Source organism: Poecilia latipinna, unplaced genomic scaffold (assembly GCF_001443285.1).
Source record: "Poecilia latipinna isolate Pla-1442-1.1 unplaced genomic scaffold, P_latipinna-1.0 Scaffold96, whole genome shotgun sequence".
NCBI lineage: Eukaryota > Metazoa > Chordata > Actinopteri > Cyprinodontiformes > Poeciliidae > Poecilia > Poecilia latipinna.
In genome coordinates, this window is record NW_015112712.1 from 5,165 (window position 1) to 30,880 (window position 25,716).

The following is a 25,716-nucleotide window of genomic DNA, read 5'->3' on the forward strand; positions in this document are numbered from 1 at the left end:
AAGTCATAATGGGCTTTGGACAAGAGACGCTTTGACGCCATATGCACTCCAAGAGGTCATCATTTTGACAAAAAGACACTTCACATCAAGATGTGAGAAATTAAATCAGTAAAAAAAGAAAGTAGAACTCATTTTCAGCCTGTGATATCGCATCTTAATTTACTAGACTTTTGAGACGCTATAAAATAAAAAAAAAATCAGTACATATAAAATAAATCTTCGGTCTAATGAACATACTATTCCGGACTAATGGAATCAGAGTTTTCCTGAAGAAAAAAAAAAAAAAAAAAAAACTTGGCATTTTTGGCTGTTGTTCTGATGGACTCTGAGTTTGAGATCACGAACACATATTCCTGTCTCCTGAGTCTAAACCTATTTTTATTTTTTTTTTAACTCAAACACATAAGCTAGCAGGACTTAGGCGTACACAGACATGTATGTGTATAAATAGGACAGCAGAATAAAATTTTTATCCCAGCAGGCTTAACCTAATTGGTGATGGGATGTTTGAGAACTGTCAGGACATGTCATGAAAGAGGTTACTGACATAATTTCATATTATGTTGGAGAAGGTGAAAACAGGAAATAAGCATACGTCTATAGATATCCCTCCGAGATGAATATGGTTTGTTGTCCTGCAAAATGGGTGTTTTAAAATAAATTGATGGCTTCAGAATAAACACTTCCCACTCAGTAATTAGTATGTAATTATCACCATTTACATTATTTTGCCAGAATGTGCTTTGAGAATTGACATTCAGAGTTTTCACTGTTTGTTTTTTTATCCACTTTAACATTATATCTTGTTAAAGTTCTGTTTAGAAACTGAGGCCATGTTTCTTTTTCAACTTCATCTGAGTGGTGTCACGTTGAGGTTTGTAAATTATTCTGGTGCCGAGATCTTCTGGATATTAGAAATGTTAAATAAAAATAACTAAATGAGGAGACTTTCAAAAAAAAATACCAGTTGAGCTGCACAGAGCAGTGACAGGAAAGAACCAAGGAAGTAAGTCATTGTAACCAAGGGCAACACTGATATATGGAAATCAAGAATAAATTAAGCCAAAAACAACAAAGTGAACTGATATGAGACTTAGGTTGAGCACAAATGTCAAAAAATAAAATAACGCCAAATCCCTGGATCATGAAAAGCAGGCTGTTGTGTTGAGATGCAGAACTGTTTGTTTATAGAAATTAAATTGTTTGAAACTTCATATCAAATAATTAATTTTACTAATAGGTATATCTTCTAATGAACTTATGCTCTTAAATTTCAGTTACATTACTTAATAATGACTGATAATATATTTTGAAAGATTGTAACTACAAGCTAGTACGCTAGACTTCTTCCTGACGTTCTAACAAGCAAAATTTACAACTTCTTCACAATAGAGGAATGCAAATCCCTACCACATTTATCAGAGCTTCTTTGGTGAAAAAATCTCTGATAGTAATAATAATATTGCCTTATAGTGTAGAAAACATGTTTCTTGCTTCCACAATCAATCAGCAAAATGGTCTTTTTCAGAAAGCTTGACAAAATATTTCATGCAAAATGAAATATTGCGTCATTATAAAGACACTGATAGATGACAGTGATGGAAAACCATATAAAGCAGATTTAGCAGAAAAATACAAACCGTCGCTAGATTTCCTGCTCTACTTAGAGACGAACTGAACTTTTTACACTCAGGCGATCACTTGCATAAATCACAAGCAGTAATATCCCATGGCTATACTTGATTACACTCCTCACCTTGACAATGAGTCATCCTTAGCAGTTTAGCAACACTTTATTATGCCCTGGGGCACTTTGTGTGTGCGTGAGATAAAAAAAAAAAAAAAAAAAAACAACTTTTGAGTTGAAACCAGGTGAACTGTAGGCTTGTGCAAAGGAAGCTCAGGAGACATGAAGTTTGTTTTTTAAAAACCAGAAGTGTTTTGTCAGGACGTAACTACAGTCTCCATGACTTTATATTGTTCAGCAAGCTGCATATGCTAGCACTAAAGGAGCTTATCATATGCGACAAGGAAGGTCATTTTTAATTAAAACGTGGGAGCAACATGGGTCTCTTCACATTCCTGATGTGACAGAAGGAGAGCTGTTCTATATAAATTTTTAAGTAGTGACAAAGTTAATTCCTCAAGCTTTTGATGCAATCACTGTCACAAAACATTGCCTAGCTAGAATTTTCACGTCAACTTTTTTTTTTTTTGTCATAGTATTTCAATGGGATTTTCTGTGAATCACTACATAAAATCCCATTACTGATTTATCGTTTCTTTTAGATGAATGTAAATCTTCCAAACGGTGGCGCTCATTTTAATTTAGCCCCTCCGAGTCAATGATTTATAAAGTCACCTCAAACTGCAGGTGTTTTATCTCTATGGCAGGGATGTGAAACTCCAGCTCGCTAGGGTGAGTGGCCTGCAACTTTTTGATGTGTCCCAAGTCCAGCACACCTGAATCAAATGACTCCTTATGTACTCCAACTCTACGGAGCCCTGCTAAGGACCTAATTATTTGATACAGGTGTTTTGACAGAGAGAGACACATCTTAAAGTCGCACGAAGCCAGCCCATTAGGTCTGAAGTTTGACACCTGTGCTCTATGATATCCGAACCAGTTTTTGAACAACTAGATACCGAAGTGTTTGCTCATACAGGGTCAGACTTAGCCTGGTGAAAATCAGCTGTTGTAAAGTCTAACAGTGATTCAAACATCTTCACAACTTTCTCCCTGACCTGTCTCCAGTGTTCCTTGGTTTTCATGTTGCCATTTGTTCTTTATCGTTCTCTAAGGCCCCATCCGAACAGCTGCATTTATACTGAGATTAAATGGCAAACAGATTAACCTTTTTAATCTGTAACTAGTTATAATGACTTTTTCCTGAAAACTGTCATATTTTATATATATATATATATATATATATATATATATATATATATATATATATATATATATATATATCAGAATGCCACTGTTAGATGTAACCAGCTTTCTAAAATCTCCTCAACTCTGTGAGGTAGTTAGAGAAAAAAAAATCACCTTGCTCTGCTTCTACAAAAAAAAAACATATACAAAAGGAAGGAAAATAAACACAAAAAAACAGAACAATGTTGTTTTGCATTGACAATCTAAGCCCTCTCTTTCACTTCACTCTAACTTCACTGCTGACTTCAGAATTGCTCACGAAAACGAACCGCCTGTCATTATTTGAAAAAAGAAAAAAAAAAAATGAAGAAAAAACTATTTTCGGTCCCATCATAAAACAGATGCCTCCAAAATAGCAGCATGGAATATAGTTTCTCTTGTAGAAATCTCTGTGAACAATATGTTGTCTGTTGCTATTTTTGTTCAAGTCATTTTTTTGGTGCCTCCACAAAGATCTTTACACATTTGTCAGCTCAACTTTATTTTTTGCACTTCTGTATGGCTCCACGACAGCTGGTTTTTTTTCCCCCCTACAAGTCATATCGCAGTTTCAGTTTGCGTCTCACTTTCTGCTTCGTGCTTTCAGAACAACACAAATTCATATGTCTTTATGAATCAATATCAGTGCTTTGCTTAAAGTCAAGAAAAATAATTTAAAAAAAAGAACGAGGATAAGACGTGTGAGCATATCGCCTTTGTCGCGTTTAGATTTGAATGAATCTGGACACTTGATTAGATTAGAAGAGTCAGCTCAGGGGTGACTTGCTGATTTGGAGTCCAGAAATGTTGCAGTTCTCTGATAAAAACTACAAACAAGGCTCTGATGAGGATGATGAAAATATTCCAACACATCATGTTAAAAAATTATAGTCGTACTCGAGCAGGTACTTTCACGTCCTCCAATTTCATGATTATTCTATCAGCTCTCTTTCTAGCACATACGATGCAGAATGAATGATTTCTTGTTTTCACAGTAAATATTTTTTTTCTAAATGGCCTGTTGACATAGAATACACTCTCAACAACCCAAGTAATCCACCCATACAAATAACTTAAGACAAATATTTAATCAACTTACGATAACTAACGCGAAGTGGCACAAGGATTAAGTATTGAACATGTTTACTGAAGTTTATTTAGTTGAAAGCCTTTTTTTGGAAATGACAATTTCAAAATGTCTCCTGTATGGGGAAACATACAGGGTCAAAATAACACCTGAGGGTTATTTCGACCAAACTGTCTTCAGCTCTGGTTCCTTCCTTCAGAAAGACATGTGCCTCTGTCAATTTACTAAAAATCAGCCCCTAATCTCCAAATATCCCTAATATTAAACATTACAACTTTAGTGTGATGTAGTGTCTTTCCTATTCTAGATCTCCAAGAAGAGGAATATCTAACCAGACTCAAGAGCCCGTAAGAGCTACTGTCCAACACAAACATCCGTGCTTCAGCACACCTGGATCAAACGGCTGAATTACTCCATCAGCAGGTCACTCAACTCTGGAGAGAGGGATCGTTTCTTAAAATAACATCCAGTTTCAGGTTTTCCTTTTTGCTTCTTCTTGTGTTCAATGCTGTTCATATGTTGATTCCATAATTTTACATATTACTAAAAATATTCATTTTAGTCTCTTTTTATATGCAAGTCCTTGTCTACTGATACCTGGTGTGATTTTCATATCAACCGTGACATTAGGATTATATTTATGGAGAAAAATTCAGAGTCCTTCCACTCTTATGTTCCCCGCTGGAACTGCCCAGCTATTGAATAATAGAGCAAAGGATTAGTTTACTGTGGACAGGATTAAGTGCAAAAAAATAAATAAATAAATCAATCAAAATAAATACTATCTATAGCTAAATGCATACAAATTAAGACTGTTTTACAGATGTAGATACTGTAAGACTACATCTTACAGTATCTACTGTAAGATGTAGTCTTACATCTTACATTAGATGTAAGACTACATCTAGTCTTACATAGACTAGATGTAGTCTATGTAAGACTACATAGATCCCCTCATCGGGATTTCTCAATCTGAACTCCTCTTGATGCTCAGATTACCTGTAATCCATGCAGAATTACAGTGGAGCAATCATACCAAAGATTAAGCAGGGAAGGAGGTCACGCAGGTACAATTTAAAAGTTGGCTGTCTTCCCCTGCAGAGAATCATAATAACAAACTTTCACCGAAGCATCAACACAACAAATTCTAAAAAAAAAAAAAAAAAAAATCAATGTCATGACCCACCCTCCTGTCTCCAAACTAATGATGCACATTAACGGAGCATGTCATTTCCTTCTGCTGTTTAATATCCGCTGCATGTGAGCATGTTAGCACACAATAGGAACTCCTGAGCGACACCAGTGGACATTATCTCCACCGCAGACAGCCGGATGTTTGGCAGACAAAATCACGTCTGCTTGTTTGTTTTTTGTTTTTTTTCCTTTCCCAGTTTGAGCTCCGTTAAGGACGATCCATCCAGATCCGTTCACCTCAGTAGAGGCGACTGGGTGCATCAGAGTCCAAAACTGTCATGTAGGGTTATGCGAACATAAGCAACAGGCTGTGGCTATTTACTAGGGTAGTGTGGCAGTGATTAGAAGGGAGTCTTACTGGGGAACATTTGGTGTGAAAAGTGTGGGCAGTCTGTTCTCTCAGAGGGCTTTTTTTTTTTTTTCAGACAGGATAGTCATCTGCAATGTTCATCTCATTTTACTAAGTTGACTTGTCATATATGCACGGCAATTATGCAACCAATTTGACCACGTAATCAGTCTTATCATACTTTAATGAAAGACGACTAATACGACTACGGCACTGCACGGTGAACAAGGAATACAATAAAGGCAAATGGTGTCGCGTTTGTGATCTGTTGTGTTTGATATAATTGCAGGTGACTCATGTTTCTGAGCCCAATAACATTGTCTGCACAATTATGCTCGCCAAACACACAACAGGCTTTAGTTTCAACAAATGCTCCCAGCTGTTCAATATTAAACATTCATTAAAGGCGGAAGGTGTCTGGGCTCTCCGTCTCTGTCACTCCATTTCAGGTTGCACAAGGCAACACGCTGCCACATCCACAGGAAGGTAAGCACCCACCACCCCCCATCCACCCCCAACCTCCGTCCCCACCCTTTCGTCCGCTCCATCTCAGTTTGCCACTTGCAGTGTTTGTCCTCACACAGCCATCTGTCCCCCTGACTGTGTGTTTTGTGGTCTGTGTTGCCGAGCAAACATTGGGCGTCCCTCGTAGATACAGTTTTCGAAGCCTAAATCCATAAACCATCAGAGTTTGAACTCATTTGTCACTTGGCACCTTGCACATCCGTTAAATATCGGTTGTTCTGCGGGTGGCAATATGATGAATAAACCATGCAAGTAAATAGATGCATGCAATGAATATGATTGCAGCTGAATGACATCATGACTGGATAATGTGACTTTTGCACTTGGCTGAAACAGCATGCAAGCAAGTAGTTTGGGGAGAATACGTTCTAAAAAGAGAGACGAGCACAGAACAAGTCAGCCTCAGTATTTATTTTTATTCCTAACAGGATTGCAAGTCGTTGTTGGAGAGTAAATAGTAACAGCAAATTTGCATTTTAAGGGTAAGCAAGGATAATAAAATAGGTATTTTTTCCCCCAAGAGAATGTTACATTTACAAAGAAAAATATGAACAATTCAACCCAGATTCATTTACTACACTTTTTGTTCTTCAGTTTGTCTATGGCTTGTTCATGTTCACAGTCTTTTCTCTTTTTTTTTTTTTATAAATTCTTCAAAAGATCAAAAGTGTTAGCAATTGGGTTTTTAAGCAGCTTTATGGCTTCTAAAGGAGCGATTAAGAACTAAGAATGCTAATTAATCCCACTGTTAGTAGTGGAGCTCACTTGCTTAAAAAGATCTAGTTATAATTACAGACATCAAGGCTGGGCATTTTCCCCTCCCTGAACACAGCAGTACTTTGCTATATTGCCATTTTCAAATATCACTGCAACTCAATAAAAGTGCAAAGCTTTATAGTTGCATATAACTTTGTAACCTTTATAGATACATACTTACAGTTTTCAAAAGCATTCATATCCCTCGGTCCAATCATTTTTGTAGAGCTACAGCTACAAACATCATTGCGTTTCAACAGGATTTTATGCGATCGATGAAAACAAAGACGTGCATCATTATGAAATGAGAGAAGATGGTGCAAAATTTGACAGTTGCCCCAGCAGACAAAAAAAAAATTCTTTAGGCAAAAGAACAACTGAGTCATAGTTTCATGATATTGATACAAACATTAAAACAGACTAGTATAAGGATAGTATAAGATGATTTACACAACTAATTGCACAGCTAGAAAACAAGTTGAAGGCAACATCAGTAATGCTGCTGTCTTTTATTTGTCTTGAAGGTGTGGAAATAAAACATAGGGGCAAGAAAATTGAACAATCTTTAAATCTTTTACTTAAGTTTGTCATCAGAAAATTCTGTTAAACCAGACAATTGCTAGAATTAATCTGTTTAACAAAAATGGCAAGTTAATCACAGAAAACACTGGATATCTATCAATGTCATTTATCACAGGGGGTGTTTAAAAATTCTTTGGCACCTTCAGGTTGATTGCTGCAAAATCAATAGGCAACCACTCCTTTGTCTGCATGCTGTAAAAGGCCAATATAAAACAATACTGTAGCTATTATCACAGCTCCACTTTTATCTCCGCTGGACACCTCCTTTACTGATTGCTGCCATTTTTGTGCATTGTCTTGTTAGTGGAGTTTTCGCCTGTCATTTCCCTCCATTTTGCCTCTGATAACCTCAGACAGTAGTTGATGAAGTATAAGTTTGATGTGTGTTCCTATTCTTCCTCAGATGTTACTTTGTTTTGAGGTCCGTTGATGTTTGGAGGGAATTCTGCCCCTTTTTATCCCTGCTAGTTCCTCACTGCAGTTTGCTAGTACGTTGCTGGTTGACTTTGTTTGTTTTTGCTTTTGTCCTTTTCATACGCTCTGTCCCCTACGTTCCCTGAGGCTGGGTTTCAGGTTTACCTGTCACATGGGTTCTGGTTTAGCTCTGCTTTATAAACAAACTTGCTCACCAAACAGGCCTGCTCTAAATCAGATGATTTTACTGATAGCATCATCAGCCTCTCTGTGTGGTATCTCCTGCAAACAATCACAAACTAAACACAAGCACAAGAAATAGAATTATAAATCAGAGTGAACTGTTGCGTGTCTGTGTGTGTGTGTGTGTGTGTGGTCTGTTTCCCTTTCTTTCTTAACCTTTACAGTTGTGTTGGTCAGAATTTTAATTGTTTTTCTTACATAACCAGCATGCATGATTAATCTAAGTTTGCGTATCACAGTGTTGCAATTTCTGTCCTGGTGCTCCACTGTAAGGCGACCTTTTGTTTAAAGTTGTTGCTGTCCGGTGTGTTAGTCACTGCTCATGAGCCACAAGGTGCTTTTGGTTGATATTGCCTCAGTATATGAATGTCCTTTGTCTTTTTTAGCAGCTTAGAGCTTGGGGCACTGACAGTGTAAGACCCTTCTTAGCGCAATCCTCGCATGCTGTGCACTTTATCACTCTGTTGGTTTGGGCTGCATCACAGTGTTTTTGTCAGTGTGGATGATGCATTTGGGATTTCAGTTGATAACTAAATGCTTCTTCACCTTTTTTAAACTCCCTCACTGCATTTTATTCTTCTGTGATCACAATTTTTGTCAGTGTTTTAATTTGACTTTGTAAACACGATAGGATATTTCTCCTGCTAAAGCTAGGATAGCACATTTGTTTTGGTTGTATTTACCCAGAATCCCCTGCGCTGTAATCCACTTCCTGCTTTTTAAAGCGGTCTCTGGTCCACTTGGTGTTCATATATGCATTTGAGGCGCAACAGAGTTCACTTCAACCAAACCCAGACCGAGGTTTGTAGACGGACCAGATTATTCGCGCCTCTCCAACTGAACCGGATTAGTCTAGAACTTAATTCTATACTTTCAAGAAAGACTTTCTAGTTGGATTACAACACCCAGAACCAGGAGGAGATCTGTGCAGCACTGGATCCTGACCACGAAATAAAGTTCAGTTAGTTCAGAAACATTGGAACAACAGGAAGTTTATGATTTCAAACAAAATGAAATTGAAACTGAACATTTAATCAAAATTTGCTGACCTACATTTGCAGAAATTCATAAAAAAAACATATTTCAGAAAGTGTGTTTTATATATATATATATATATATATATATATATATATATATATATATATATATATAGAGAGAGAGAGAGAGAGAGAGATACAGATATGTATATACAAGCAGTTCTTTATATATAAAACTATATTATAACCATGTGGCTGTTATTATTATTCAAACTGCTACTAAAATAATAAATTTGTTCATGATCACAGTTCCAATCATGTTGTCTTTGTTTATGTACTGTTATATTGAGTTTGATGCCTAAAATCCTTTGTTCTTCCCATGTATTACTTTGAATTACCCTGCAGATGAAGAGTACAGATAAACCTGCTTCACTTCCCCTGCTTCAAACAGCAAAATAATCTGGTTGCCATCTTTGGCATCGTATTAAAGGGACTTTAAACTATACAAAATGTATGATGAAAATTTGTTGTCATTTTGTTAACTTGGTATACGTTCATATCGGTTACTGGCCAGTACACTTACACATACGCTTGCAACAATAAGCCTACAGCAAACTGTTATTGATCTTGCCTGTTTTATCAACTTCTTACACAAGTGGAACCTGCAGCTTTTATGCTCCGTCTGCCTTGCATCAGCAATCCGTCTGTTGAGCTGCCAGTTTCATATCAAAGAAGCTTTAAGACCTGGAGCAGAAACATGCCAATCGTTTGGTAACATCACAACACTTTATAAATGGAAGTTTTCATTGAAGTGAGTAGCATGTCGAATTAAAAGACAGGAGATTAAGATTCTGCCATGCGACCATCGTCTGACAGTCCTTTTGTCGATCATTCAGTCAGTTCTTTAAGCACTCTCACATCCTTCAAAAGTAAGATCACAAACAACAACCAGAGCAGCAGAAGGCTCTGTGATGGCATGTCAATTATTGTACATTCACAGATGGGAGAAAGTCACAGCTACCAAGTTGTGCTTGACCTGCAGCTCTGGCTTCCCTCTCTGTTGACGGGTCAGGACCATCTGCATGTCTTCAGACGCAGTCAGAGAAACACTGAGGTGACCTCTTCACATCCCTCTGCTGTCACAGCTGCTGAATACTCAGAGGTTTCACTCTCCTGTTTTTTCACCCTTCCCTGGTGTCTGCTTTTTCTTGATCTCTGCCTCTGGAAAAGCATGTGTGTGGGTTTGCATTTACGTTCGGAATAACACTCGGACTGCACTCTGAAACTCTAGAGGATTCTGTGCTCCATCAGTCAGAATTACTTACCTGTTACTGCTGTTGTTCTCCGTGTCTCTCAGGTCCATCACCGCTGTCACCTTGTCATGTCTGCCTGCTCCATCTCACCATCCATGGCACTTCCCTGTCAGCTCAATTTGCAGATACTCAACCTGTCAATTTGGACTTCCACTCTGAAATGCACATCTGTCAAAATCAGAGAGACAGTTTTAGAAAAAAAGCAGATATATCCTCTATAGGCTTGAGTTAGCAGATCTCCTTTTGTTTTCTATTTATCATAGGTATTTTAATTTATTTGTATGTGCTTAGATGTATGTTGGGAAGCTATAGCACAGTTTCCTCCAAACTGAAAGGACACTGGTTCAAGTCACTGGTGGACTATTATTTTTCACTCTTGACTTTTCAGGTTTTCCAGTAGAGCCTGTTAGGCTGATATGGCTTTAATGTGACGAGTTTGTGACCAGCTGAGTTACAGTCTTATCATATTCTATCTTTTTACATTAGAAATTGAAACTTTTATGTATTTTATGAAAGTTATGCAATAGACCAAGACAAAGTACTACATAATTGTGAGGTAGAAAGGTAAAGATGAAAGATTTTCAAATTTGTGACCAATAAAATTGAATAGTGTGCTGCTCATTGATGCTCAGAACTTTTTACTTTGATACCATTAAATAAAATCCAGTGCAACCAAAGGCCTTTGGAAGTCCCCTAATTAGTAAATCCAGGAAAATGCAATACATGGACTGGAACATTCCAGCTAAGCAAGTGATGAAGTTGGAAAGAGGTTTAAAACAATAGTCCAGACTATTAAAATAGAGCAAAGCACTGACTCTTTATTTCATCATCTTAAAATGGAAAACGGTGAACATACGTATCTCCAAACTACCAAGATCACCTAAACATATAGGCAAAGACATCATTAATCAAGGAAGCAACTAATATTCATTCCTAAGATAACTCTTGGTGAACTTTACAGAGATCTAAATATCAGGTGCGAGAGCTGGGATACTTATTAGTCATAGACTCCATAAATTATTTTTAATATTTTATGTAATAGTGGTTAGAAAAAGGAAGAAAAAAAAAACATGCCAGTTTGTTACATGCCTTGCAATATTCTTGTTGTCCTATACAAAACCCTGGAAATACAGTACAACCCGAAATGAGAGAGAGGCAGCATTATGCAGTGGTGATGTTTTCCCTCGTATTGTGAGTTTAGCTGTTACTTTGCCTAAATTATTCATACTCGAAAGTTAAGCGAGTAAATGACAAAAACAGTCCCTCTGAAAAATAATTGGGTGCCCAGCTGAATACGAGAGACTGTCATTGCTTTAATGACTAGAAAGTATAGCTCTTTGGAAGAGAAGTGTTAAGAAATGACAGATTACTTAAGACGTTTGCACAGGATCATGAGTCACACAGACTTTTGCATAATGCTTCCTTCTATTTAAAAGGGAAGGTTGGAGAGGTTTGAATATTAATGCACTTTTGCACTCATTGTGGGATCCCTGCAGGGCTGGAAGCTGAGTACTGTGGTCATTAGGAAAGCCACGTTTATAAACAGGTAATCTCAGACAGCCTGCGCTAGAAAACCACCTACACCCGATCACTTCTCCTCCTCTAACAGTTTAAAAACACCATCGCTGCTTTCCTCTGTGATGTATTCATGTATGCTGTCTGCTTGACTACTGCATGGCTTTCCAGCATCCATAATGCGCTGCAAATGATGTCCATTTCAAAGGTGGCAACTGCAAATAATTAGCACAATACTTTGTTAGGAAAACACGATGAAAGATGTAGTTGTGAAGAGATCAGTTTTCACCCTTTTTTGGGGGGAGGGGTCACATCTAATTCAATCTAATTGCTGGTTTGTCCTTGCCTCTCGTGTTCAAATCAGACTATTCACATAAAAGCTTCAAAAGAACTCAAATGAATCTCAGCGGTTCCTCATAAAGGATCAAGGTCTTGTGTATTTGCATCATAGAACAGCTACGCGTACAAGATTTGGGCATGGAGCAGTGTGAGGCCAAGAGGTCGCAGAGAGAAGATTGATGTTACACTTAATTACAGCAATAAATATGCTTTCAAAAGAGATGCAGCTTCCAGTTTTCATTGCTCAATATTTTTTAATATATCTGCAAAAGGACCAATCTTTGCATATTTTCTTTTTTCACATGCTAAACTTTCCTTTATACCTGCTTTGATTAATAATACAAAACCATAAGTGTTATCATTTTTTCTCCCATTGCACTTTGTCGATTCTGAGTGATATGATTTCTGCTGTTCTGTTTTGTGTGGAATATTATGTATGAGTTGTTTGACATGTGGACATGCTGTGAAATTAATTCCCCATTGGGAACAATAAGTCAACTCAAGTTTAATTGTATAGCACATTTCAGCAACAAGGCAGTTCAAAGTGCTTTATATCATAAAAAACATCATGCAGTGAAAGAACAGTTCATGGAAGGATGGAGAAATATGGCAGTGTCCAGATGTGCAAGCCTCACTGAGACCAAACCACACAGACTCTACGTTGTGATCACAGCCAAAGGTGCATCTACTAAATGCACTTTTTTATGCTAAGTATTTCATTCAGTTGGGATTATTTTGTGGAAATCTGTTTTGAATTTTACATTAAAGTATTTCTTTCTAATTGCTTGAGTCGAAAAAGCTACATTTTGTTGCTCATGGTTGATTGAAAGCGATAAATATGATAAAACATCCAAGGGGGTGGATACTTTTCATAGGCACTGTACACCCAAGAGTAGCAGGAAGTCATAGATTACTGAATAAGGGTCTTAAAACTCCAGTCAATGTCAAAAGAAAAATGTAGAAATGATTTTTTTTTGTAAAATAGTTTTAAGATTGTGAAAAGTTGTGGGGCACATAATTGGGAAGTCTGACAGTAAGATGTATTTTCTTAAAATCTGTTAACTGTTACGATCTGTGTTTTCTGTGGAGTTATTTTCTGAGGTTTTTCTGTGTTTTAGTTCTGTTTCCCCTGTGAGTCTCTGTCTTCCCTATTGATTCCTCCCAGCTGTGTCCAGTTCCTTGATTACTTTCCCTGTGTATTTAACCCCACCTGTTGTCTTTGTCTGTTGTCGGGTCCTCGTCTAATGTCGTTTGTCGTACCAGTCTGTCTAAGCTGTCTTGCATGTCATCAGTCAAATAAGTTGTTTTGTAGTTTAGTTGAAGTCGTCGCAGTAGAACTGTAAAGTCCTGTGGAGGTGATAACTCTCATTTGTCAGTCTTTGTTTAGTTGCTGCTGGTGCTGAGTAATTTGTTTCCACTCTGCCGTGCTGCATGTTCCTGGACTGTCTGAGCTGCATTTGATTATTAAAGACATCATCCTCACTACATCCTGGGTCCTGCCTGCATCCTCACTCACCTCCTTCACCGCTTCATGACACAAACATTTAGATGTTTGATGCTCCAGGTCAAACATATCTACCACCCGGGAGGGGAATTAAACGGACATATTTGGATCGCAGACAGCTATTTCATACAATGAAAAATGAGGCTTCATTTACCAGTGTGAGTTGCTGGAAATGTCAGTCTGTCTTGAAGTGGAGCTCGGTGCATGAGAGCTCCGTGTTGTGCAGATGGCTGTGCATTCTGTTTACACCTCAAGAGGAGGACAGAGGCAGAGCTGTCGTCGTTACACTGGCCTGAATGTTAATATATTACGTTCACAGACACAAGAAAGCACACACTGTCTTTTAAACGGGTTAATCGGACAGTATATTACAAACTAAAACACAGCAGTGCAACTTAACAAATTTTATTCTTTTACAGAACATTTTCTAGGGTAGGATATATTGTCATAGTATTGCATACAAGGTAACTAGTATGTTTTTTTTCTTTTTTAATCTTCATTGAGCACCCGATTAGGAGTTTGAGGGGAGTTCTTGCAGTGAGTCAGGGAAGGTAACACAGGGACTACCCTGTGTTAGTCACAGTCTGTGTCATTGACAGTCTTTTCAAGCAGAGACCACCTAGCAGATCTTATCTGGCGGCTGCTCTGCTCTATGAGCTTCATTATCTATCATATCTGGGCTCTGAAGAGAAGACTGAAAAACCAATTGGTTTCATAAGATTAGTAAACTGAACTCCCTGACCACAAGCTGCACCTCCCTGCGTTTATGGCAACACAGTTCACAGAACAACAGTCTCTCTGTTTGCACAAAGAATGATTCAAACTACAATTCACACATTAAAAAAAAAAAAACTGTCGGGTGGATCTAAAGGAATAACTGAATGTGGGTGAAAACCCTCCTGATACAGCTTGGTGTTGATCTATGTATAGGTTCAGAGAGTCTTCTAGATGATTCTAGATGACTGTTAACTGTAATGAAAAAATAAGAAAATACGTAAAATTATCTAAATGTTTATTGGTCATATATAAAATATGCAACTGATATGATTTCTCCTTAAGTAGATTTTATTAGTTTAAGTCACTATCTTTTAAAGGACTTACTTGAAAACAAATCTTCCCCTTAGTGTTGTTTGTCTTGATATAAAAGCAAACACGGTCCTGCACGGGTCAGCCAAACAGGATTATTTGTTCAGAATTTCATTTAATCCGAAGCTTGGCTACAACATCCTTCTGAAGATTCAGGTTACAGACCAAAGCTATAATTTAACAGACAAAAACCTATTACACTTCTGTGTGGTATTAATACCGTACTTTGTAATTTAATTAGCATGTTCCTCTACAGACAGGTGAGTGCAAAATTGAAGAGGGAAAAAGCATTTTAAAAAACCGAAAAACTGGACCATGAAAATAAAAACACAGTAATGTTTATTTTGAGAGAAATAAGAGATCAAAAATCCAAGGCAACATGAACATCTTCATATAATGTCTTAAGGTGCTCTGGCCTCCGAGGAGTTTGATCTTTGATGTAGTAAGACTGGCTTTATTGAAAGAAATACACTACTTTCCATTCTCTTTCAAAACGGAATGAAGGAAATTTTTTGAACTGAAGTCGAGAGCCTTTCTAAGTCAATATCTTCCAACTAATCAATGACTCTAAAGCAGATGGTTGTTTTCCACCGTAGCACCAGTAAAATAAAAGAATAAGAAATGAAAGCTGGATACACAACTGTTTTTCTACGCAGGATGATGAGTTTTGACAAGCCTTTGAGGCTTTCTGAGCACAGTTTCAGCCACACACCAGGAACTGACCAGCTGTCAGGTATTTTGTAAAAAAAAAAAAAAAAAAGAACAGCTGCTGTGTGGCTATGCTACCAAGCTTGTGTCTCATTGCAGATTAGTGCCAGCTTTATTACATTCACACTTTCGAGTATAATTGAATTTAGGGTGAAAAAGTGAAAGTGTACGGCTTAATTTTGAATTTGCATGCTGCCAGATATTACTGTCACATCTTTTTTTTTTTTTGTGAGACATTTGAAATTACTTTTTAATCTCATTCTCCGTCAAGCCCTTGAAATAATGAAAGCGATTCGTTTGGATGCAGACATTTTTGTGGCGAACACAGAACCACTTTATCCTTTACGGCAATATGAAATGTAAAGGATATTCCAGGAATTATTGTTGGGGTAATGACAGTCAGATGTTTGTGCACGCTCATGGGCATGAGTGTCATATCCATCAGGGGCTTTTCATGATGCATTTGAATGATTGTTTTATAGAGGACTTAGAACAATCAACTTTAATGAATTTTAAACTCAAGAGGTTGGTGTACACATTAAAATTTATTGTGGAATTTCTCTAATCTCCACAGAACCAAAATTATACATTCAGGTCTAAGCTTATACAGTCATATAACATTTAGTTAAATGTTATTTAGCCAGTTGCGGAACCCAAAGCTAGCTATCAGCAGTTTTGTTGCTTTACACATAAGATTGGCTGCATATCTGAGGACTTTGCTGATAACTCTGATTTAAATTTTTTGGTCTTCTGGCAGGGAACTTGTCTTTTAGGAGTAGTAAACACATCCCCCAAAAATTGAAGAGCTGCCGAAAAGTGCCTGTGAGGATGAGTCACCAGCTCTTTCCCCGCTTTGTGCAGCAACAGTACACAGCAATGAATGAAATCTGCTCAGCTGTCATGGAGACGTCTCAGGTAAGCACATGGCCCATGTCAACCACTGGCTGCATATCTGCAACTTGTGTTGGATAATAACTCTTGGATAGTAAATGCAATGAGATAACAGTTTTTTTTTTGTGGTTTTCACAAAAATGAAATATTACCACTTTACCAAACATCCAAAACATCCAAAATCGGACTTTGCTTTGACTTCAGGTATGAAGATAATGAACAACAAATGTAACAAAAGAAAAACTTTTTTTTTTTCTTTTTTTGCTTTTTCCAATGTTCAATTCTTTAAAGTATTAATTGAAAAAAAAAAAAAAAAAGAATAAAAAAGTGTCTGGATACCAGCATCCTCCAGAATCAGACATTTGCTGAAGCTGTGCCGCTGAAATGTGGAGTCAGCCAGAGAAAGCCTTATCACAGGAGCCAGGCTCATTTTATGTAAACAAACAGCAGCGTCTAAAGAATACAGATACAGCAAACCACACAAATTGGCTTAGGCTTGTGACTAAGACTGACCTGGCTGATAAGAGTCACAATAATGAAACAAGATGGATTTTTGTCAGTCTGGTCATAGAAAATGCTTGATTTCGATCGGATGAATCAGAATATCAGAGAAATGCTCCCACACACATTTGTTCTTTCTGAACTGTTGTGCGAAATATATCAAACAGCAGGTAAAGAACACAACAGCATTCATTATTCAGTCAGTTCTGCCACCAGGTCTCTCCAGAAGGCAAATAATGAGAGTTTGACTTCAGCTCTGGCAATTGTGAAATGACATTTACCTTACACCGATGACAATCAGTAAATATTTTTGTCACAAAATGATTACTTTTTTAATTTAGAATATACAGATTTTCTGTTGCTTTGATTTGAAGACTTTGAAAACAACCAGAGGCGAAAAGTTGCTGATCCGTCAAAGCGAAAGCCTTGATTCTTCCTTAATGAATATGAGATTGAAAAAAAAAACACACACAAAAAAAAAAAACACCAGATTGCTTGAAGCCACTGGAGTAAATAAAATCTTTTTTTTTCTTTTTCTTTCTCTGTGCCATCGCATCACATCAATCTTTTCTGAACTGCCTGCTTTATTTGTTTGTTCCAAAGCCAAATCGTTACAGAAACATCAAAATAAAATAATTAAAAAAAAAAAAACCCTCAGTAGTATTTATTAAATATTTTTGCATCTGCCTGGGGCGGCTAATTGTCTGTCAATTTACCCCAGCAGGATGCCTAATCAATCCCCTCAATTTGAGGCCTGAATCAGAGAGGTGCTTCATCATTCCATAGTAATTACAGGGCAAAGAGAAACCTGAGCAACCTGATTCAATATTCTACCCCACACATCATTTGGTGCATTTTATATGTACTGGTACACATTTTTAAGCTCTGATAATGGTCATAAATATTATTACTGATGGTTATTTTGGTCCTAATATGTAATTTCTACTGAAATTATTACTGCTTTATCTAAAACTACCTATAAAACTCATCAGCTTGCACATATCGTATTTCACATTAAAGCAAGTTAACTGGTGATTGATTGTAGGAATGGAAGCACCGATAAATGACAGCAACACTCCTAATGGTTTTTAATTTCTACCATGAACTTTTCCATTGCATTCCAGTGTTTCTGGCTGACGTGAAGGTTTTCTTTTCTTGCGTTTGCTGTTATCCTACTTGACTAAACGAATAATGTAGGAATGAGGCCTGTTTAGAGGGCTCAGGTGAATTCTAGAAATGAAGACAAAGTAGATGTGCATCAACAAAACACATCTTGCTTTTCCTCTGCTGCAGACATTGTCTGGTTTCAGACTGCACAGCCTAAATTAGAAACGAGCTCACAGGAAAATTGACATGCTTAGTATTTTACGACTAAGCTCCACAAACAAGATGGATGGGCAGACAAATTGGATGAATGGACGGATGGATGGTAGCCAGATCCACAGTTAACAACACTGGGGAAAGAATGGGAACTTTGCTGAAAGCGAAGAACACTTTTCAGGTAGTACATAATTCCCCAGCTCAACCTAAAAACGTGGCTTTTCCCAAGAGATGCAAACCGAATACTGGGGCTAACCACAGAAGGACACAGCTGACCCAGCCTCGCAAAATTGGAGGGAATCTAACATCAGTCTGTATCAGACTCTCAAAAGGAAAGATCTGGAGAAAGCCTGCAGCAGCACAACATAACTACATTGAAGAACGCTGAGAGGCAATGCCGTGGCACAGTCACGTGTGGCTTTTAATGGCACTGTGTCACTACTGTTCATGGATGTGACAGGAGACAGAAGCAGTCAGATGGATTCTGAAGTCATTTAGAGGACTGTCACCTCACATTCTGTCAAATTCAGTAAAGATTATTGGACTGCGTTTCTCAATGCAGATAACCCAAAGGGCATCAGAGGTCTTTTTATAGGTGAAAGAGTAAAATATTTTTCAGTGACTGAGTCGATCAATTCAGCTGAGGTCATTCAGGTTCACTCTTTCGAGGCGGAAGGCAAAATTATCCGCAAAACAGCAAAAGGTCACACAAAAGTGCTTTTATTAAATAAATGAAATATTTTTTTTTTTTTTTTTTTTTTTTTTTTTTAGCAGAGATGCAAATAATAAGCTATGGCTGTCCAGCTTTTGTCACATTGCATCCACACATTTTAATGGATTTTATTATGTGATAGACCAAAGAAAAAGTGTTTAATGAATCAGAAGGGACACTTTCCATTTGGAACTGTGTTTTTACATTTACCAGCTACTTCTTACAAAAGAGGGCACTGGACTTTATTAGGGGTATCAGATTACAGGAGTCTGGACAAATGCAAACATTTTCCTCGTGCTCTTCATAGATATCTCGAAAGACAAGACTTACTTTATAATGCTAGACTGCAGTAGGCAATTACATAAAGTTTTAAACTACCTTAAAATTTCAGGTTTTAACGTGACAAAATGTGGGGGGAAAAGCTCCAGGCACTGTTTCTATTACAATCTGCATTTATTTTTCTGTTTGGTATTTGAACAGGGAATTGTGCCTGGAGAGGACCGAAGTGTTTGTATTATAGAAAAGGCATCGTATGCTGAAGCACAAACTGCGTCTTGATCCACAAATAGCTAGAGGACAAGTCATTAGCTTTCTATTTCCCGGATTTTTTTTTTATTATTATTTTTTTTAATTATTATTTTATTTATTTATTTATTTATTTATTTTCACCCAGTGCTGTTGACTTAATTGACATGTCAAATCGTCAACTCTCTTCTGGTCATGTGGTGAAGGGCTTCCCAGTGCGTGCGTCAAAGCGCTACAGATACCATTAATGACCGCTTTCACCCTGAATATCCTGCTTTATGTAACAGTGGGCTATCTGTTTACAATAGAACCTGTCTCCTCGTTCAGAGGTGAGTCTCCTCAGCGCCTCCGCGGCGCTGCTCCTGCGCGCCCTTTTACATCTCCGCGCCCTCCAACTGGAGACAGTCACGGCGCGCACCACGCCAGGAGCGCATCGGAGCATTGCCTCGTCCTTTTTTTATTGTCTCGAGCTCTGCGCAACACATTATGGGATTGCTAAGAAAAAGATCTAAACTATCGAGAGTCATGACTCCTCGAAACCAGTGAAATAGTTCCGATGAATTCCTAAAGGAGAAGAAGAAAAAAAAAATGACACATAAGCTCTGAAGAAGTGGCGCATATTTCCTGACTGGTGCGATTAATCCCAGCTACAGGTAAGCGTTTTTGGTTTTTTTTTTTCTTTTGTTTTGTTTTTTTGGTTCATTTGCACATATTCTAGAAGGTCTGTTAAGGTCACATGTATCAAATGTTATGTTTAAAAATATATATATAAAAAAAATCATTTTATCTACATGGACAATTATTTGACTTGATTTTCCGAGCCAGATATATGTAATGACGTTTAAGAAAAGACCAAAAAAAAAATAAAAAATGTATGTACACATAAGAGTTTATTTCGTTCAAGACAAACAGAATAGCCGGATGGTGTGTGCAGAGTTTCTCAACATCGTTAATGACTGACATGACCTCGTTCCTTTTTACTTTGCGTTTTGTCAGATTGCCTGTCACCTGTACACAACCTCTTAAAATAAGTAGAATTCACTCATATAGTCAAAAGAAGAGCCACAATGATGACATTCTCGTGAAAAGGAAGAAAGTACAAGGAGAAACCAAAATTAGCCGGCATCTTGAAGTTATGTCATCATAATTTATCAAGATAGACAGCAATATTTTATTCACTATTTTGCACGTTTCTGCAAAGAACCCTTTTTTTCAGGTTTTTAAATCCTTCATTGTTTCTTATTGCTGATTCATTGTCTTAATAGTAATGGGAAAAAATGATGGACTTATGACAGATTTGTGTTTTTGTTTTTATTCCTCTTCTGGCCTTTGCTAGACTACGATTTGTATTATCCTGTGCAAAGAAAACCATATTTTATCCAAATTTATTTTAGTCTACCTAACTCCTGAAATGGACATTGAGCTGTCACTGAGGTCAAACATCTGTTTCAACATCAGCATGTGTGTTCACTTACCATTGTCCACAGTCCACTCTGTTCTACTGCTACAAAGAGAGAGAGAGAAAAAGCCAAAAGTGGCTCAATAGCTCAATAAAACCACTAATGTTATTGGCACTGAAGTTGTCAGATTGCGTTTGTCTCTTTTGTACTGGCAGTGAGAAGCACTTCAATCTGACTGTAGCAAGGCAGCCTGGCAGTACTCTGATTCTCTCCTTTCAATTACTTAGGTTAGGATTAATCTACAGCCAGGCCCAGGCCCTAATAAATTGAAAACACAAAATCTGAGGGGAAATTTAGAGTAAATTGTCACATCTGATCGTTTGTCATTTCCTCCTGGGGAGTTTGTTATTGCTTTCTGCATGGAATTATTTCCCTTGATAGTTGAAGGTCTTCACTGAATATACAAAGTGATATGACCTGACTGGTTCTGGCAGGGATCTTCTTCAGACACACTCTTAGTCAGATAAGTTCTCAAGACAGACGATCAAGACGTTAAATCAATAAATTCCCTCCAGGAAAGGCTGTCCTTAAGAGTGAGGAGAAAAAGTAAACACAATACAAGAACTCAAAATGCTGAACTCACAGTATTGCATTGCACCATGTCACTCTTCCATACATTATTTTAGATAGTCATCATTAGGTTAATGTCAACTGGGCCGCCAGCATCTGTCAGTGAATGTTCTTGATGCTGAAAGGATTGCTTTTGTTATTGGATATATATCATAACCTGCAGAGAAACAATCAGGATCAAAATCGATGTTCTTTTCTGTCTGTGCAGGTGGGATGCCGTAATCAGCTTTTGGACAGGGAGAGATCATGGAGCCCTGGATGTTCCCATCATCCCCACTGAACTTAACGGAGCACCTTTTGTATGACAGCTTCATGCAGGGGAATGAGTCCAGCATTAATGGAAGCTACATAGACCACAGCTTCAACCAAACCAGCACCGTGGTCATCACTTGCATGTACTTTCTAGTTTGCGCTGTGGGACTTTGTGGGAACGCCTTGGTCATCTACGTTATCCTGCGCTATGCCAAGATGAAGACGGTCACTAACATCTATATTCTCAATCTGGCGGTAGCAGATGTGCTCTTTATGCTTGGACTGCCATTCATCGCCATCCAGCTGGCGCTGGTCCACTGGCCCTTTGGGCCTGTGCTCTGCAGGGTTGTTATGACTGTGGACTCCCTGAACCAGTTCACGTCCATCTTCTGCCTGATGGTAATGAGCATTGACCGCTACTTGGCAGTGGTGCATCCCATAAAGTCCACAAAGTGGCGAAAACCACGCATCGCTAAAACTATTAATTTAGCCGTATGGGGAGTTTCACTGCTCGTCAATCTGCCCATCGTTATTTACAGTGGTGTGATTACAAAGCACAATGGCTGCTTCTGCACCATTGTGTGGCCAGAACCTCAAGAGACCTACTACACAGTCTTCATGTTCTATACCTTCATTCTGGGCTTCTTCCTTCCCCTGATGGTCATCTGCCTCTGCTACCTGCTCATCATCATCAAGGTAAAGTCTTCAGGCATCCGAGTAGGCTCCTCCAAAAGGAAGCGATCGGAACGCAAGGTCACCCGGATGGTTTCCATTGTTGTGGCTGTGTTTGTGTTCTGCTGGCTGCCTTTCTACGTTTTCAACGTCACCTCGGTGACGGGCAGCATCAGCACCACCCCCATCCTGAGGAGCACCTTTGCCTTCGTGGTGGTTCTAGGATACGCCAACAGCTGTGCCAACCCAATCCTCTATGCCTTCTTGTCAGAGAACTTCAAGAAGAGCTTCCAGAATGTTCTCTGCCTTAAGAAGGTAGGAGGACTGGATGAGGTCGATCGCAGTGACAGTCGGCAGGACAAATCTCGCATGATGAATGACCCAACAGAGACCCAGAGTACTTTGCTCAATGGCGACCTGCAGACCAGCATCTAACAAGTTTTACCAACCTATTTAAGATCTCCTTGGAAAGACCCTATTATTAGGCATTGTTAAACTGAAAAATACAAGGCAGCATATCAGTTGGGCTTCTCTGTGTTATAGACAACCTAAACAAAAAAAAAAATCACAGGTTCATACAAATCTCCTTAGTAAGCTATAAGAGAGCTTTTATGAAGGAGACCTGAGGGAACATAACAAGCAATGACACCTACTTGGCAAATGGTCCCCTGGGTGACATGGATTTTCCCTGGAGACTCAGTATTATATATGTTGTTTACAACAGAAGACCTGCATCAAGTTTCCCAGCAATGTTTGAAAATTACCGTGGAACAGAGGGCTGTAAAGGAACACGTAGTTGTTTGGGCTGCCAGTTATGATTCCCTGGGAAGTATATATTTCTGTAAATAACGGTGCATAGACATAACGATTGTTTAAAAAAACGGACCAATATTGTCATGCAGCTTTTAATTATAACCCTAGCCTAGCAGTGTTTAATGTGAAACATCCTTCTGTAGCAGAATGTGATGAACTTCAGGGTCTTGTGTTGATTCTCTTTTATTTTTCTGTAGGGTAGATCGCTTGTGATATACCAAATGTAAATGTGAATAACATTTGTTCCATGCATTATTGAGGCAATAGCCCAATAAGCTGCAGCTCTGGCAACATACATCAGTGTTAAGGTAGAAAGTTGTTCTTGCTGGTGTTCATGATACTAACTTTCTGTGTATTAAGAGTTTTACATCACTGCTTGTGTATAAGTCAATGTAGTACAGGACAGTTTGATCACGCACGTTACCTCTTTTTCAAAAATGTTGGATTATGTGACTCTAAATTATTCAGTATGAATCCTGGGTCGTTTTGTGTGTTTGTGTTATGCTAGCGTATGAAACCTGTCCAGATACTGTTTCATGGACGAGGATTGTACTCGTCTTTGCAGTGCACCCATCTGTCAGGGGGTTGCTTGAGCTTCAGAGGTTGCTGTGCATTGTTTTTAAAAGAAAAAAAGAAAAAGAAAAAAAAAAGCATCAAGGTTGTGAAATGCAATGTCTCACTCAAGAAAAGACAAACATAATTTAACCTTTTTTGTGCCATTTGAGAGACGGCAACCTCTCTGGCGCTGAGTAAGTGAGCGATGTGAATTTGTGAAGGGCTAGAACACTTTTCTTCAAGAGGCTGTAGTGTTCCTTTATCATCACAGTCATCATAGCATCTCAACAGAGTCCACACATCACCCTGACAGCCTGTCTGACTCAACAGCCAGATTACCATCTTTGCAAAGTATTTTCAGCAGACGTAGCGTTTCCTCTTCTCTACATTTGTTACACGTAAAAGAGTTCAATTACATTTCATCGATCTTCACCACATAGGCCTACGGATTGTGATGTCAGTGTTTCACCTATTTTGTCGTGCGTTACGGTGAGGATATCTCGAATACGTGTGAACTATGTAGTTTTTTACTACACGTTTAATGCAATCATCGTCACATCGTGACACAGGTGGTACTTTTGCCCAAAATAATGAGGTTTGCTAGCATGCTAGCTAGAGAGCTAATAAGCAGACTTCAATAGCTACCTTTGAGTTGTTTTCATGTTTACCATTTTTTTCCCCCCCATTATAGAGCACAAGTAATCACAATGTCTTTAAAGTAGTTTGCAGTGGCTAAATACATCAATGCATTGGTGACAACCAAAGTTACAACTAAAATAACTTTAGTTTTGATATGTTTTTTTTTTTCTTAGCCTAAGCTATACTTTGTAAATTATAATGAAAATGTACATTAAAACTACACTTAAAATTTTGTGAAGACTTTAAAAAAATATTTTAAAAAATTGTTGTAAACCACATGGTATTCAGAGTTATATTTCAACTAAGTGAATTTTGTTGTCAAAAATGGTACACGTAAAAAAAAAAAAAATGCCTTTTAGAATTAAATAAAAATATTGAACTAGTTAAATTTTTGGTTCCCTACATGCGTTTGTTTTACACATGCAAATTGCGTTGTCCAGAGTCCTGCAACTTTTAGATGTCTCTACTTCAGCACATCTGACTGCAAAATAAACTCATTAGCAGAGCTCAGTATATATTACACATACTCTTCCTGTTGCATTGTGGATCTAGTTTTAATAATTTCTACCATTAAAAAGGCTTTTACCTCTTGTGTTGCATTGTTCTACTGTTGTGAGCCTTGTTAATTGTACATTCTTTGGTAACTTAAACATAATGCATGTAGAAGCTGCACAGACAGCCGAAGAAAAAGAAAATTGCCGTCACTATGACCACCATGTAAAGAAAAAATATTCAACAAGAAAATTGTGTCTATTCTGTTAATGGGTGGTACAAAATGTAAAGCAGTAAAAATGGTTTGCATCACAGTAGCAGATTAACTGTAAAGTGGCATTAGCTCTTTATGCCTTCTTCTTGCAGTGCTAATGAATAATCGTTTCAGACATTATTCTTTAATATGCATTATTGTAGCCAATTTTTTTTTGTCCTGCTCAGTGTAGTCATCACGGCAACTGTTTCTGTATCAAGTTTGTATAACCCTGATTTTGTTTCTCAAGCTTCTGCTTATTTATAATAAAACAAGGTTGGACCAAGGCTGTGTTGACTTAAAGCAATAGGAGTATTTTACTTTGATAAATATGTTTTAAAAAGGAAAAAGCACTACATAATATTAAAAGCCAAATTACTTGGAACATATTTTAATTCTGAGATATGGTTACATCAAATAAAAGTTTGACATCTCCACATCACTTTCCCTTCATACAAATCACAACTGAAGTACAAGCTCAACATCAGCTATATCTGGTCAAATAAATGCCTGTTTACTTCAGAAATATGCAGCACTTTAGTATAACGGTACAAA

General features: G+C 37.8%; 1 protein-coding gene across 1 annotated transcript; it reads left to right on the plus strand.

Moving 5' to 3' along the window:
• The first annotated feature begins 19,613 nt into the window (after positions 1–19,613).
• Positions 19,614–25,448, plus strand: LOC106942343 (somatostatin receptor type 2-like). Its single transcript, XM_015025608.1, has 2 exons — positions 19,614–20,108; positions 21,694–25,448. Exon 2 carries the CDS (start codon positions 21,732–21,734, stop codon positions 22,842–22,844), a length of 1,113 nt encoding a protein of 370 aa, XP_014881094.1. The 5' UTR covers positions 19,614–20,108; positions 21,694–21,731; the 3' UTR covers positions 22,845–25,448.
• The last annotated feature ends 268 nt before the right edge of the window (positions 25,449–25,716 follow it).